This window comes from Ascidiella aspersa, chromosome 6 (genome assembly GCF_963924565.1).
Source record: "Ascidiella aspersa chromosome 6, kaAscAspe10.2, whole genome shotgun sequence".
Classification (NCBI taxonomy): Eukaryota; Metazoa; Chordata; class Ascidiacea; order Phlebobranchia; family Ascidiidae; genus Ascidiella; species Ascidiella aspersa.
The window spans coordinates 30399417-30415189 of NC_139452.1; the positions used below are offsets into that span (position 1 = coordinate 30399417).

The 15773-nt window shown below is 34.5% G+C and overlaps 1 protein-coding gene across 1 annotated transcript; it reads right to left on the reverse strand.

The window, feature by feature from the left end:
• Positions 1-226: 226 nt before the first annotated feature.
• On the reverse strand, positions 227-15289 carry LOC146141230 (exportin-1-like). The gene is made up of 24 exons (XM_083391803.1): positions 15036-15289; positions 12105-12244; positions 11927-12028; positions 11718-11790; positions 11314-11536; positions 10900-11014; positions 10294-10413; positions 9994-10125; positions 9502-9657; positions 8662-8853; positions 7777-7915; positions 7523-7587; positions 7177-7294; positions 6630-6785; positions 5576-5739; positions 5085-5186; positions 4587-4724; positions 3589-3897; positions 3149-3271; positions 2636-2753; positions 2088-2222; positions 1533-1689; positions 1185-1281; positions 227-756 (listed from the first exon to the last, which is right to left on the reverse strand). Exons 1-24 carry the CDS (start codon positions 15154-15156, stop codon positions 610-612), a joined length of 3342 nt encoding a protein of 1113 aa, XP_083247929.1. The 5' UTR covers positions 15157-15289; the 3' UTR covers positions 227-609.
• Positions 15290-15773: the final 484 nt, after the last annotated feature.

Consider the following 15773-nt stretch of genomic DNA (forward strand, 5'->3'; position numbering starts at 1 on the left):
ACAACACAGAATAATTGCTGCATTGCAACAAATTTTGAATGATCTTAAAAAATTGATTAGAGGTCCGGACGTGCTACGCAAGATTTTGGCCTTGAAAGCAGAGAAACTAAAACAATTAGATTACTACCAGAAGTTTTTAAGATTTGACAAAGGTTGTTGTTACCTAGTTAAAACCGTCTGTTCCAAAACACTTCTTATATTTTTCAGTTTACTACAGCTCTTTACAACAGCATCACATGGATTTTGAAAAGAAGGAATTTATTGCAAAGAAGCAAATAACCAACATGGTCGATAAAATACAACTTTATTTGAAAAAGGAAAAAATATTTCAACAGCTTTTCTCTGCAGCCCCCTCGTGTGGCCAATTTACATTTCTTGGCAAGAACGAACACATCATGTCGCCATGGCAACAATAACAGCAACCCGGTGACGTCACGTACTTATGCAGTGACGTCATGCGGGCCTCGTGCAAACACAGATGACGTCATTGACACGTCATGGGCAGCGTCGTCCCGGCTTGGCGTGCGTGAAGTGTTGTGTGAACTTGTGGCCTGTGCAGATTTTGAACAACAACAACTTTACAAGCGTCTTTGTGACGTCACACGCGCGCTAGTCTTGCATCTCTTCGGCGACATCGTGCGGATTGATTATGCCGGGGACTGAGAGCTGGGTTCTTCTCTTCTCGTCTTGAGCTTTGATGAGAGCTTGCTCGCGTTCCTCAAGGAAAAGATCGGTTGTGTCCTCCCCTGCAAACTCCTGGAAGAAGAAAAGGAGGTTTAACACATCGATTTGTTAAGCGATTACCTCAAAAACTGTGCAAAAGTGTACATTGGTAAAACTGATGCAATGTGCTAAATCGCTAGATGTCGTTTCCTAAACTGATATACAATGTATCATTTTTACGATGTATTTTTTTAGAAGAATAGTTTGGTACTAAGTAATTTTAAATATAACACCCTCAGATCTCATAATCTCAAATGTCATAAGGAAGGCAGACCAAGCAAAAGCTAAACAACAGACAGTACTATTAGAGGCCAAATTAAATGTTTAATAAAGAGAATTAATTTAATCTACTTTGTACTGTTTGTCATAGAGCATTTGGTCGCCACAACAAATCCCTCCTAGGCAAGTTTGTCATCACTGGGTGTTCTTTGTGAAGTTCCAAAAGTTAAATTATACATTACCTTGATTTGAATAAGGAAGTCTCGCAGATGGTCTTTAAACAGAGCGATGTCATGATTTAAGCTGAATAATCCGCGGACGAACAACTTGATCTGGGCACTACAAAAAATATTTAGTTTAGTAATATTGTAAACATTTAGAATGGTAATCACTGATCTATCACTTTAATAGCTCAAATGAACATCTTACTTAGTTTTTGATTTAAATAAAATCTAGTTTTGCCAACTTTGAATATTATAAACAATATATTTGGTAAACGTTTCATTCAGTATTTTAAAACGCACAAGAATCCACGGGAAACTACTTTTTTAACAAAATTTATTTCTATGCATTTAATCAAAAATACTTACTCTTGTAAATGTGGGAATGCAGTTTTTAGGAGGTTTGCGACGTATTCTTGCACAAACACGAGGTTGTCAGCTTGGTCAGGGTGCAATGGAACAGTTATTTTGCCTTGTTCAACCAAACTGAACATGTACGCAAGAATGGAGGCGTGCATCGTTAAACCTGCAAGAAAAAGAAAATGTTACTTGTAAAGTTCTAGCAACAAGTTGTTTGGAGATGATTTGGCAATAGAATTTATAAAACATTGATTAAAAGTTGTAAAACTATTAGTGGTATAACTTTTTTAAGGTTTTTGTTTTTAAGGCCTCCCCCTCCAATTTTTCAATAAAAAAAAACAGATTTATTTTAACATTTTTAGGTTTTTATTTGTATTAGAGCAGTTAGGTGACATTTAAACAACTTAGATAAGTTAAGGTATTTTCAAACTACCACAACTGTGGGAAACCTAATGATTCATCTTTCATGCAGCAAATAAAATCATTTTGCAAAAATTACCCAATTCTTCACAAAATGATACAGGTTTTTTATAACATGTGTGTAGTAAAAACATTTTAACTCACCAGAAGTATGGGAGGTATCGGTTCCCACACTGAACACATGCTGCAAGATGTCGGTGAAGTACATTTGGTAGAAGCTCTGCGCAGCCTCTTCAACCATCGTGATGTTTTGCAGCAGTTGGTACAAGATGTTTAAACCTAAAGAACGGCTATTTTAGTAAAATTATTTAATGAAATTAAACAAGATATTTTGGAGCATAATGGTTGGAGGTTGTCACAACTAGTAGGACAATCAAATATACCTACTTCAGTATGGGCTTTGACATGCCTACTACGTCTAAACAAGATATCTTTCTCTACATGCAACGAAAATAGTACTAGACTGAATTTTGTTCAAATAATTTATCAGCACTCCATTTAAAATTTTTGAGTCCAAATTTACGGTGCACAAATTAGTTTTGCTGTATTATGCCGTCTAAATTAGGTGTTTTTTTCAAGGCAATATTAATTTATGTGTTTGGTATTTGCTGCCAAATATACGAGTGGCAAATCTTAAGATTACATGTTAAATAAACTTTATTTTTTGTAGCATTTTTAAACCGAAAACACACCTGTATCAGCCACGTTTCTCATTGTATGCTTGAACGCCCAGATGATTGAATCGAGGACCAGCTTAAACTGGGGTTGTGGAATGTTTAGCAACGCGGCAAAGCAGTGCGTGTTTACAGCCTAAAAGGATAAATTATTTTGAAGAAATAGGTACACAAAAAGATAATCAAAATGTATGATCTCTAGACAAAAAAAGACAAATTAAACAATTGAGTATTATAGCCAACATAAAAATAATGAGTTTTAAAAAAAGTGTTGCAATGTAATAAAACATAACGATATTAATAAGTTTACTGTTGCTGCCAGCCATTGTATCAATTGTAAAATTGTTCTACCAGAAAAAGTGTGACATTTAATGACATTTAGCAAAAAAAATATTTGCCGGAGGAACAAATTTACAATTGATATGGCTGTTACTAAGAAACAAGAGTTTTTTAATTTTTGGGAGTAGGTAAAGAACTGGCACAAAACAGACAAATTTTTTTTTTGAAATCCACTTTAGTAGGCTTCCGTACCTGTAATAGTAGGAAAAAGTTTGTTCTGTATTCTGGAAACTCTTCAAAGTCTTTGTTGATCATTTCCAGTGTGCATTCAAATACAGCGTCAAATATTTGGGGGATTTCTTTCGTGATGGCGCCCTGCAAAGAATAACCAACATTATAGCTACCAGGTTACCACATTTTAGGTGTTTGAAGTTAGATTGAAAAACTTAAACTAAAAAGACTTAAATTACAAACTTTTACTTTAGGTTAAATTTGTAATAAAGGGTAAATTATTATTTTGCTTAAAAGCTAACATGATTAGCAACAGTGTATGTTCAATATTACAATTATTTTTTAAAATCATTTATAATAACAGGTTGAAAACCTCGGTTACAGCTAGTTTCAAACCTACTTTACAATAAAACGTACAGTCAAGTTTATGACATATTAAAAAATATAAAAAGATTACCTACCTCTAGTTTATTTACAATAGTAGCCATCGTGCTTAGAACTTCGGGTTCTCGTGCAGCAGGAACGTTTGTTTTGTAATCGAGCAAAACGGCCTCGAGAAGCGGCGGCACAAAGTTTTCAGCGACCATCTCAAGATCGGAGGAACGACTGACCCAACCGGAGATCAGTTTGAGTGTTTCTTTCTTGACGGTTCTCATGCTTCTGATCAGGGGTTGCTTCATAACTCCTTCTCCGTTTTGTAAGATCGCAGCTGAAATGTTCTCGCTTAGACATTTGTAGACGTTCAGCATGTCCAAGTAGATTCGACCGAGCTGATGAAAAAAAACGATAAATTTAGTAAATTGTACAAATTAGTCATGATAAGGATGTTCGAAGCTTCTTTTGGTATTCTGTTGTGTTACTGATACCAAATATTTGGATCATTTTTTAAAAGTTTAGAATAATAATTTGAAAAGTTTAAAAGGTTAAAGCACTTTCTCTAAGAAGCTAGCTATTTAAGGGAGGAGCAAAAGGTTCTTAAATATTCAAAAATTGGAAGTACCTATTTATAATGTAAAGCAAGTAGTGCATTAATATGAAGTAATATGTCTTGCAATAACTGTAATCCTATTCTAGTAGGATTTAACTTTTTTAAACACCCTCAGATCTCATAATCTCAATTGTCATAAGGAAGGCAGACCAAGCAAGCTAAACAACAGACAGTACTATTGAAGTCCAAATTAGAATGTTTAATAAATAATTAATTTAATCTACTTTGTACTGTTTGTCATAGAGCATTTGGTCGCCACAACAAATCCCTCCTAGGCAAGTTTATCATCACTGGGTGGCACACAGGAGTAACAAAAATTCAATTTGTTAAAAAAAGAGTTAACAAATTTTCAATAAAACAAATAGAAAAAAATAAATTCAATTTTTTTTCTTCATTTTTTAGCATTGTTTGTAAACAAAATTATAACTTTTAAGGCAAAAATTATTGTTAAAATAATGTTTTTCTTCTTACCTGTACTACAAAGTAATGTCCGACGGCTTTGCACGCTCGTACATTTGTTTTAAGGATGCTTCCAAGTTGTTTTACAGTGGCTGGGTCTTTAAGGATATCAACATCCTTTGTTGCTTTTTGGATGATGTTGTCCCAAACCTAGAACAAAGCAAATAAGAAGCTGATTAAAATTGTATTTTTTACTATTTTTTTTCCTAAATACCTTATTGGGGTCACTTAAATCTTGCATAGAATATCTCAGGGTTGCTATACAGTTTTAAGAAAAAAATTCAAAGAAAAATTACTACAGTATTTCAAGGACCTAAAGTTGGATCACTCTACGTTTTTTTAATATAATTTGAAAACAAAACAGTTTCATGGTTAACACAATAGAAAGGTTAAAATTTTTTTGTAGACGCCTAACACATAACTTAAAAGCTGCACATAAAATAAATTCAAAGACTTTGGAAAACATCGGAGTTTTAAAGACTTTTTGTTGTGTTGAGTTACTATTCTTACCTGGTTGGGCAGCAGCATGTACTTCTCAATTAGATGTTCCTGTACAACTTGGTCACTCTGCGCACTAATCATGAAACCAACAGCCTCGTAAAACGTGTGAACCTGAACAAAAACATTTTTTTATTAAAAAAAACAGTGGAATGCAATATGTTAGGACTTGTGGTTGCCAGCCATACATACAAATTCATACTAATACTAATTGATAAACAGGGAAAATTTTTTGATTAGTTTAACAGCTTATAACTTAGTCAGGTATTTCTTAATGCTCTATTTTCTCAAAAAAAAAAGTTTTCATACTTAGAAAGTGGTGTGCCATAGCTAACTATCTACATACATTTTATAAGTTGAAACAGCCAATTTTTAAAATAATTAAATTTTTATGACAGAACTTGTTTTTTATAAAAAAATAAAATTTTTGACTAAGTAAAATACGTTGTTTTTTTTCAATAAGGAATTAGGTTTAAAAGTCTGTTTGTTGTGATAAAACATACCTGTTGTGGTTGCAAATCGCATATTATTGTGCTGATGCTCGATAAGATTTCCTCAATAAAAGGCATGACCTCTCCGGCTTGCATTTGAACAAAATGACGTCGACATTTCTGCGCAATTTTGATGAAAGTGTCGCAAGCCATGTCCTGTACACCATCGTGAGTTTCTATGAAAATTTAAATATTTATAAAATAAATGCAATGCCAATGTAACTGAAAGTTAATCGGTACTCAAGTGCTTGTTAATCTAAAGTGCTTGTTAATACTGTTTGATGCAATGTATTGAACTAAACAGGGACTTCCTGAACCATTCTCAGAAAAACAACATTAAACATTGCAAATAAAACATCAAATTCTATTGAAAAGTCTTATTATAAATAGATATTTCTATACAGACCAATCACAATCACGTAAATTATTGTAAATTATTAAACGAAAATGTAGTTTCAGAATAACACCCTCAGATCTCATAATCTCAATTGTCATAAGGAAGGCAGACCAAGCAAGCTAAACAACAGACAGTACTACTGAAGTTCAAATTATAATGTTTAATATAATTTAAGACAATTTAAAATCTACTTTGTACTGTTTGTCACAGAGCATTTAGTCGCCACAACAAATCCCTCCTAGGCAAGTTTGTCATCACTGGGTGTTCAAACATGATTAAATAACTGGACTTAATTTAAGGCCAATTGTTTTGTTAAACCGCCAACCATAGACACTTGCAAAACGAACAACAAATTTTAAAAGCCAATCGCACATTATCAAAAGTCCTATGCATTCCATATGTCCAGTAAACAATCTAGTATATTTTAAATAGTTCATCAAGCATTATAGTATAGGCATTTCAAAAACAGGTATTTAGCTGTTTTGTTTTGTTTGTTTGTTTGTCATTTAAAATGCTTTCAATGTTATGTTACAACCCAAAATTAGCAAAAATTAAAGCCAACAATTAAAAAAAAATGTTTATCCCTGATCCTACTTTTGGGAAAAAGCAATAAATTCATTGGTATGAAATCTGATTAAAATAGAAGGACAAAAAAATAGTTCAACTTACCGTGCATGAATTCAAAGAGTTTATTAACGACTGTTTTGAGAAACCTCCAATGAGCCCTTAGAAAACGGGGGTACTGTCCCACAACGTACATTATGTTCGAAGCAATAATTGCTTTGTTGTCTTTGCCTCGTTTCTGTTCACATAAGCCCAACAAATCTAGAAAAAAAGGAAAAATATAACAAAAAATTCTTATTCTCCAAACAAATAAAATCCTGAACTTATTAAAGAAATTTGAGTTTCAAAAATTCAGAATTAAAACATAAAAAATATTTACAAAGCCATTTTGCTAGAACAAAGCCAGTAAATATTTCATTTACAACATTTTTATTTAAATATTTCATAACAGACATTATTAACTACCATGCTAATATTTGGCTAATTTAAGGCTATACAATTGATTACATCAGCTACATTAAAGCCTACAAGCACACCTTTATCAAATGAATTTGAATCTTACGATTCTGGCAATTAGCACTTAATGCCATTTTTTTAGCTAACCACAGTATATAATTTAGTACAAACCCAATCAACCAAGCTATAAGCTTACCCCTGATGACAGTCACAAGGAATCTCTTTTCATCTTCCTCGTGCATTGCTCCACTGATGCTTCCGATCGCCCAACACAATGTGTTCAGGTTCTTCCACGACCATTCCGTGCCATTTACCTGAGTGAATAGAAAGACAAAAATTTAACCATGAATAAAACTTCACATTACATGTTTTTGCATTTTACTTTTAAAACAAAAACAAAATTTAAACAACTGAACAATGTTTAGTTCTAATCATGCAAAGATTTTACTTAAAATAGAAACTACCTAGATACACTAAACATAAATCTATTCAACGCAGTTTGAATAAAATTAGTTTTTAAAACCACCAAGAAGTGAGATTACCTGGTTATGGAGCTTTTCTGTCATTATTCTCTCGGTGTCAACATAATCCAAATGGGTCAAGTACACTAAAAGAAAAAAAACACCCATTGGAAAAAAGCTTACTGATATCCAACTATGGAGAAACCAAAAAAATTATGGAATTAAAAAATTTTTTTACCTTATTCAAAAGAACATTCTAAAGCTATATATATAGGTTAAAGTTTAAATTAGGTAAAAAAGTTACAATTACACATCGGATAATCCTAGCAACCTACCCAGTGTTTCCCTCATGTTTTTGTACAAGTTGATTGAGTCGGTGTCCTTCATAAACTCACGAACCACTTCACCTTGCTCATTCTCAACAACGAGAACTTCTTCTGGCTTTGCCATGCGACTGATCATTACAAGTCGGACCTTTGAAATAATACAATGTCATTTACTACTGAAACAAGGATGGACAATCGGCTGCTAGGGACGTCAATTGTGTTAATATTCTAATATTATACCTGAAATTTTGGGCAAAACTTTCGGTTGATACCAAATGACCTCATTTCTATGGTCAAATAAGCAAATTTATTACCATTGAACAGAAAAAGTACTGTTCAAGTTCAGTTAGCTATCATATTTTCACAGATACCGCCCTACACTAGTATAGAATGATCGATATTATAACTTGGTATTGCACATCGGCTCCAATTAATATCGGAATTCCTATTGGTTACATATAAGAACTATTAGGAGTTTTAGCTTCAGAATAAACACCCTCAGATCTCATAATCTCAATTGTCATAAGGAAGGCAGACCAAGCAAGCTAAACAACAGACAGTACTATTGAAGTCCAAATTAGAATGTTTAATAAAGAGAATAATTTAATCTACTTTGTAGTGTTTGTCGCAGAGCATTTGGTCGCCACAACAAATCCCTCCTAGGCAAGTTTGTCATCACTGGGTGTTCAAACATGATAAAAATAAACTAGATAACAAGTGCTTTCTACACCATGTTAAAAATTAAAAAATAAACGGTCACAAAGTGATACCTTATTCTGTATGGGTTTTGAAATTCTTACTAAACCTAGAAGTATTTTTTCCAATATTTATTCAAATTTAAAATAACCATGTGGTTTTAACTTTTTTTTGGCAGTTTTTGCATATTTTACAAACCTTTGACAAGATAGGAAGGTATATTTGTCGTCTCGCTGGGACCGAATCGGAGTTCGAAAGGGGTAAACTAGACCCAGGTGAAAAGGGGTTTTCCCTGTATAAATCCGCTGCCAGAGTGTTCCAATATTCGAGGCAGATCTTGAAAATCTCAGTTTCATCAACTTCGGAAATCAGAACCAGGTATTTAAGAGCCTGAAACAAGAAAAAGAAATTTAAGTTCGCAACATTAATAACAAAAATTACTATTTTAAATCAGTGGTTCGCAAACTATATGCCTCAATATATTCTCAATGGTGCCAATTGTTTTGCCATTTTTATAAAGAATGTATCGTTAATAAATGTAGGTTTGAATGCAAACATGCAAGACGTGATTTTACACCATTAGTTAGTTGAAAAATATTATGGTATTTACCTATTCCTTTAAAATATGTATTCATCTCTAACGTTTCCAAAAAACAAGAGCGAGTTATATTTGTATTGGATAATTGAGTATTGATCGGTTTAAATAAGTAAGCCACCAGCTGAAAGAGCTATAAACACTTTGTTTTATTTAGCATAGAAATAACCCAAACTATATAACAACAGCCAAAATGTAGCTTCATATTGAATGCCTTTAAGTCAATAAAATAAAACCACTTTTACTTAAAAAAAAACGCTTTGATACAGACTTGTAATCAGTAAATAACATGAACTGATGATGATACAAGTGCGTATCGAAACACATTTACCAGGATGACGTCGATGCACTCGACCTAGTAGTAGGCTTTGACATTAATTATGAAGCCACAATTTGTGGTTAGAATGCAAATCCTTAAAATAAGTAGTTTGTTTCGTTCTTACATCAAGTAGGTTTGGTCTGAGCAGTTCTTTTTCAACGAGGCTTCCATGTTCTTTCAGGTATGTGCAAAGGAACAATGACAAGTTCTGGATGAAATTCTGCTCAGTGTCAGAACCATTGGAGTAAGCGTTGCGCATGTTGATGGTCGGTGGCAACATCTGTAGAAACAAAAGTAATTCTGGGTATTGTTGTTAATGTAAACATTACTAAACATCCGGTTTTTGACGTAAACCTTTTATGGTTGTATATTTCTACATTGTTTGAATGCAATTTAAATATTTAATGTCCCTAAGTAAATACTTTAGGTAAATGTACAAACCTCCATTAACAGGTTTTGTCTGCTGGTTTTAAAATTTGTATAAGGCATTGAAAAAGCAAGAAAAACTTTTGTTGCAAGTTAAAAATAAAAGTTGTTACTAAATTGGTTCAATTCAAGATTTGTATCTAGTTCACATTCACAAAATAAAAGAAAATTCATTAAAAAGTGCATTTACCTGTTTAAGTTGCTGCATTGTGTGAGTGAAAAGTTTGATGAACTGTTCGTCATATTTTCCTACAGTGCTTACTCCTGCGATTTCTGTCAGGCATTTCAATGTAACGTTTCGGAACATTGGCAGGTTGAGAAACTGAAAAAATAAAAAAAGTTTAATTCAGGCTTGAATTTTTAAGTTAAAGCAGTAATTATTTTCATACTGTATTATTACCACAAATTTTTATCGCATTTTTGTTCAGTATTTTTACCGCTAATTTAGATTAAAAGACACAAAATAATGCCACCAAAACATAAATCTTACTTTATAAATAAGTTGTGTTATAAGTTCGGTTTCAAAAATGTAGCCAAGTGGAATCCAGTTCAAAAAGCAGAGAAGAGTGCTTAGCGTTGCATTCACCAAGGGAGCATTCTGTGAATTATCCTGAAACACAATAAAATGAGTTAATTTATACAATAATCATTCTGCCTTCCCACAGTATGAAAAATTACTATATTGCTTTAGAAAGCACACAAAATTAGTTCAGAGAGCCTTGCTGAAAATCCGTTACCACGATCAGGATTTTAGTGCAATCAAGGCAAGGTTAGAAACAACAACTAACCTGCAGTGAGGTTCGAACTCACGACCTCGGTCATACTGGGACCGTCGCTCTACTAATTGAGCTACACAGGCTCAGAATAGCGCAAGTCGAGAGACGACCATAGCAAAATTTCCTACTGCATAATTGCCTTTCCGACGGAATCTTGTGTATTATATAATGTATGCCGTTATTGTTGGCTAGTACAACTTCAGAAGGGCTTGATCACAGAGTATACATTGTGTATATGAAAGTTTGGTTTGCTCAGAAATATAAGCAATTTTTTCATCATTCAAAAGAAATATAGTCCTTCATAGTTTTATAGTTCTTACCATTACAAACTGGCAAAGCTGGAAGATGTCTGAGAACTCATTGCACATGCTGTCTTTTAAATGCTTTGCTTTAACTTGCGTCATCTGATCTTGGGAAAAATCAAAAACTTCCTCGCTGTAAAAATAAAATAAATAAACAGCTAGTCTATGAAGTAATGTCAGACTATATGCTTTTTAAACTTAAGAATTTATGTAGGAGCAATAAAGTGTGATAAGTTGTTTAAAGTGTCTATTACGCCTTGGTGAAGGCATGTGCACTATATAATGTGTGCACCTTTGGTTAGTACATCTCAAAAATGTGTTATCCCGTTTATACACATTGTATACACATAAAAAATTAATAAAAATGATGCCAGTTTAAATAAGCATGGCTTGATATTAGTCTTAGTTTGCATTTTGTAGTGAGAGTTTTACCTTAAAAGTTTAAGGATGACCATATTGTTCTGGCAGAGAGACTCGTTAGTTCTGCTTGCTCCAACGATGTCACTGATAAACGTCGGCCAGTTTTTTGGCCAATCCTGCTTCAGGATTTGAACAAGTATCATGTTTAGCTTTCCGAGGTAAGTTTTTTCTTTCTCGCTCAACGCAGCGTCAGATGAAGTTTTGATGATCAAGGCAACAATGTACTTCTTAATTCCTGAGAAATACAAAGAAGGAAAAAAATAAGATTAATATTTTAACTCAAGGGCCAAAAAATGTAAAAACAAAATACACAGGATTTATCAGCAGTTAAAATAAAAATTTAAAAGCCATGAATTAATTAAACAATGATTGTACCAAAAATACATATATATTATATCATAATAAGAATAAATTACCATCACACTGATTTCTTGGTAAAACCTTCCATCTTGTCTTGATGACATTTTCAAGAATTTGCAGCGCATAATACTGAAAACAAAAGTAAAAATGGTTACAATTCTGAAAAAAGTTTTTAAAAATTTACAAATGTCTATAGAGCAAGTATTTTGGAAATTTTTAGAGAACAATTCCAAATTCTTAGATGTAACAGTAAATTTATATTTACCTTAGTCTGCTGGTTTTGTGAGTATTCCAAGATTGTATCCACTCTGGTCCACGATTCTGGGTGCTCCTTTAGAGCTGTTAGAATGTTCTCGGCAATTCGTTGCTGCAATGTAATAAATTTCCGTTATCAGAGAGGAAAAAACAGTTTTTTATGTAGATAAATTTCACATATATCATACCGATTGGCCTTCTCCATTGTAAAGACAGCCTACGACGCTGTCCAAAAGTGAGATGTCCAGTTTTTGTGAAAAGTCAAGCAATTGTTGACCATGTTGTTGCGTAACTGTAAGAGACATCGCGACAGGAGGCATCTTACTTTCTGAAAAAAAACAGAAAATGTGGTTGACAACCTATGTGTATTGGAAACATACTAAAAGTAGAAGTCAAGTTACTATAGAAAAAGTAGAGTCTGTAGTGCTTTGAATGAACAAGGGTAAAAAAAAAAAAAAATTCAAGAGCACAGGCTAAACATGGTGGTAAATATACAAGAGTAAGAAAGTCCAGCTAGCAAAGAACCTCTTTTTATTATGAACTGTGTTTTTTTATGTATAAGCGCTTAGAGGTGAAATTTTAATAAAAAACGTCAAGAAAAAATACTTTTTTTAACATGAGCCCAACATCTTAACGCAATGGTAAACGTACCACAGTAAAAGTCCTACGCAATGGTAAGAGTTCAATGTTACAAGTCTTAAAAGTTCCAATAAAAGCGTATTTTATTTGCGAGCGGCGCGTGTAGCCACTACACTGAATGTGTTTACCAACAAAATATACAAGGGCGTCAAGTATCGGGGGGTTCGGAGCCAAGTGGCCAGTACTTTTCCATTTCGCCACAGTCGGGGAGGGTTTTAAGGCAGAAAACCGCCCTAGTCCGGTTCGATCCTTGCCTGGTCGGTCTAAACTGGGCCTTATGTTGACAACGCTCGCGCATTCGACTACGCGCCAACGCGGCCCCGCGCGCGCACACGCAATCGCGCACACTGCACGTGCAGCGGCCTGTGGGAAAATTCATTGAAAATTTCCATGACGTCACAGACGCGAGCGCGAAACGCTCATTTGAAGATCGCGGCGCTGGGCGAAGGACGCAAGTACGCGCTGGCTCGATATCACAACAGTGATTTTTGGTTTAGAAAATTAATTCGCGAAAAAGCGCAATATAGTTTAATTTAAAAGTTTAAAATCGGTTTAATTTCCGATTTATTTTGACCATTTCACACATTTTAACTTAAAATGGCGACTTCGCCTAAAAAACGTGCGCAAGTTTTTTACAACACTAAGTACTGCAATTTTTTAACTTTTAGCGCATTTTTGAAAAACTTTGCGATTGATAATTAAAAGTAACAGTAGCTATTTTACAAATCCAATAGATATCCTAAAAAAATAGCATTTTTAAAATGGGTGCAATTTAAAAGCATTAAACATTGTATTTAGGTTATTACAGAGGGCTAAGATTAAAATTAATCTAAACACAGGTCTAATTTCATCGAAATATGTAAACGTTTTTGTTTTCACTACTGTACCTTAACGAACATAAACTGACATGTTCAAAATACCAAAAAATAACTCTAATCGACGTTTTTAAACCAACGGTTATCCCACCCGCCAAAACACATTTTTACTCGGGTATAGTTGGGCAAAAATGGTTTACTTTTAACATGTAACGATGAGAATTTCCACTCACGTTTTTTAGGTAATAAGGAACTTCAGTTCTGCGTGCTCAAAATTCGAATCTCGCGCCTTTAGCTATGCTATGCTTGGACAATTCCAATGCCACTTCGTCTAAGTTTTTCGCCTTAATAACACTACCTGGACCGACAACGGTGCATTCAATTTGCTTTTCTTTAGCTTAGTTGACTTTCTGCGGAGTAAACTGTCACCAAGTGAAGCTGACATGTCATGAAATGGTTTTTCTGGGCTCGAGAATAGCCGCCTTGAAAAAGCGACCTGGTTTGCAGACCGGTTTGTACTGGTTTATCTGCCAGCGCCGTTTGGCTCGTTCGCGATACTTCGCGCCTGTTCGGAAGCGTTCGCGCCTCGTCACGTGACGCACACGTGGGGCATTGTTTACAAGCGGTTATCAGCACTGTTTATGCGTCACTCTGTAATATTTTTAACTATGCGTAGGCTGGTTGGCTTTGTGAGTGTAGGTTTTAAATATAGGTGATGTAAGTTACTACGCAGATATATATATACGAAAATATATATATATATGAGATACCGGGTTGGGTTTGTGAAACTACGCATATTTTACTGGTAGACATACAATAAAGTTTCCACTCCGATATTAGTGTATTTGGACTTTGCTCATGGGCCCAGTTTACAAGTGCTGAATTGTAGTTTACTCCAAATCTGTTTTTGCCAAGTGCACAGGCTTTGTCAGCCAATTTTTCGGCGCATAAAAGACCAAACCCCGACTGTAAATATTAACTTGATCTTATATTTAGTTGTCTTGCAAAATTATTCCACCTCTACAAACACAGGGGTGTGACATTTGGTTGACATCCGTCCACATTTCTACACAGCTTTGCTGGAACCGGTTTAATCCGGATTGCAGACCAGCACAGTTCAGCAACCGAGCTGCGAAGCAATTAGCACAACAACAAGCGACTGGACAATAACAGTGGTCAAGCTCCAGACATACGGTGGAAACAATCGATTAGCATTCACTGGACACAATAGACCGCTCAAATTGTTCGAATACCTTGTTTGCAAACTGCCTCTTGTTGTTCAAAACAAGTTCAAATAGAGCTCAGTGTGTTAAGAGAAGTGTTTTGTTTTTTGACTTGTCCAAAACATTTTTTGGCGAACAGGTAAATTATTATTTGTAAAATGGAGCCTAAATGTTGTACGGACATTTTTTACATTTATTAAACGGTATTAAGAATACACATACTATAATTTTCTTGGTAAAAAAAATCATGTGTAATATTGCCAAAAGCAAATAACAAAACATCTAATGATAAATTTCCAAAAAAACTTACGGTAAAATTTTTTCGAGAAACGGAAAAAAAAAAAAAAATACTGCAGCAGGGTTATATTTCCATAAACAAAAATTTAATATATTTAACTAAAATTACCATTTTATTACGTTCTTTACAAGCGAGTCAACTTACTGTATATTGTCGGCTGGACTTTTAGCCCTGGGGAACAGATTGCATTCCTTCGCATTTGAGCGCTAACAAATCCCCTTGAACTTTCAATTAAAACACTTTGTCTTTCGCCGTTCGTACACATCCTTTTCGAGTTATGCTCAATAAGGTTGAGGTATTTCTCTGCCGTGCTTCTTGATTATAAGGAGAAAAATTCGTTTTTCTTTCTTTATAGCGAAATGAATATCATCGATTGAAAGTATCGACCGTACTGCTCAAATTTGACAACACAAATAGATGTTTTCAGGGAATTAGGGCGCTCCTTTATATTCAGATTTGTCATTCGGAAAATTGCGCATTTTTCTGGCTTGGAACACCAGTTGAAACCAGCCTCATGACACAAAGAGTAGAGAGACGCCGTTTCATCGACGTAGAACGAGAACGAACCAGTTTAGTCGACTGTGGTCGCACGTGATTCGGGCGCTGCACGGATTTGATGTTTTTAACTTGCGCTATATGCCTGTAATTAATTGCTAGTTGCTGCTGCAATGCCGCTGCTGTGTTCAAGCCGTCGCTACCTCGTCTGTGCAGGATGAAGGGGAAAAGTAGCCATCCCCCAAAACTGTATTTTTGCATATTTTAACCAACGTTAATGCAACAATTTTCCGCGCTTCTCGCAAATCTGGGTTACGTTTCTAGTATGTTTGAACCCAGCCTGATTTGTTTTAGCCCGAAGGCATGATGCGTCTTATCGCACCATAG

Coding starts and splice junctions, on each gene's coding strand:
- LOC146141230 (XM_083391803.1), bottom strand. CDS start 15,156: ATGTGTACGAACGGCGAAAGACAAAGTGTTTTAATTGAAAGTTCAAGG. Junction 11,537..11,717: donor ACCAAGAAATCAGTGTGATG/GTAATTTATTCT, acceptor TGTATTTCTCAG/GAATTAAGAAGTACATTGTT. Junction 10,414..10,899: donor AGCTTTGCCAGTTTGTAATG/GTAAGAACTATA, acceptor ATTGTGTTTCAG/GATAATTCACAGAATGCTCC.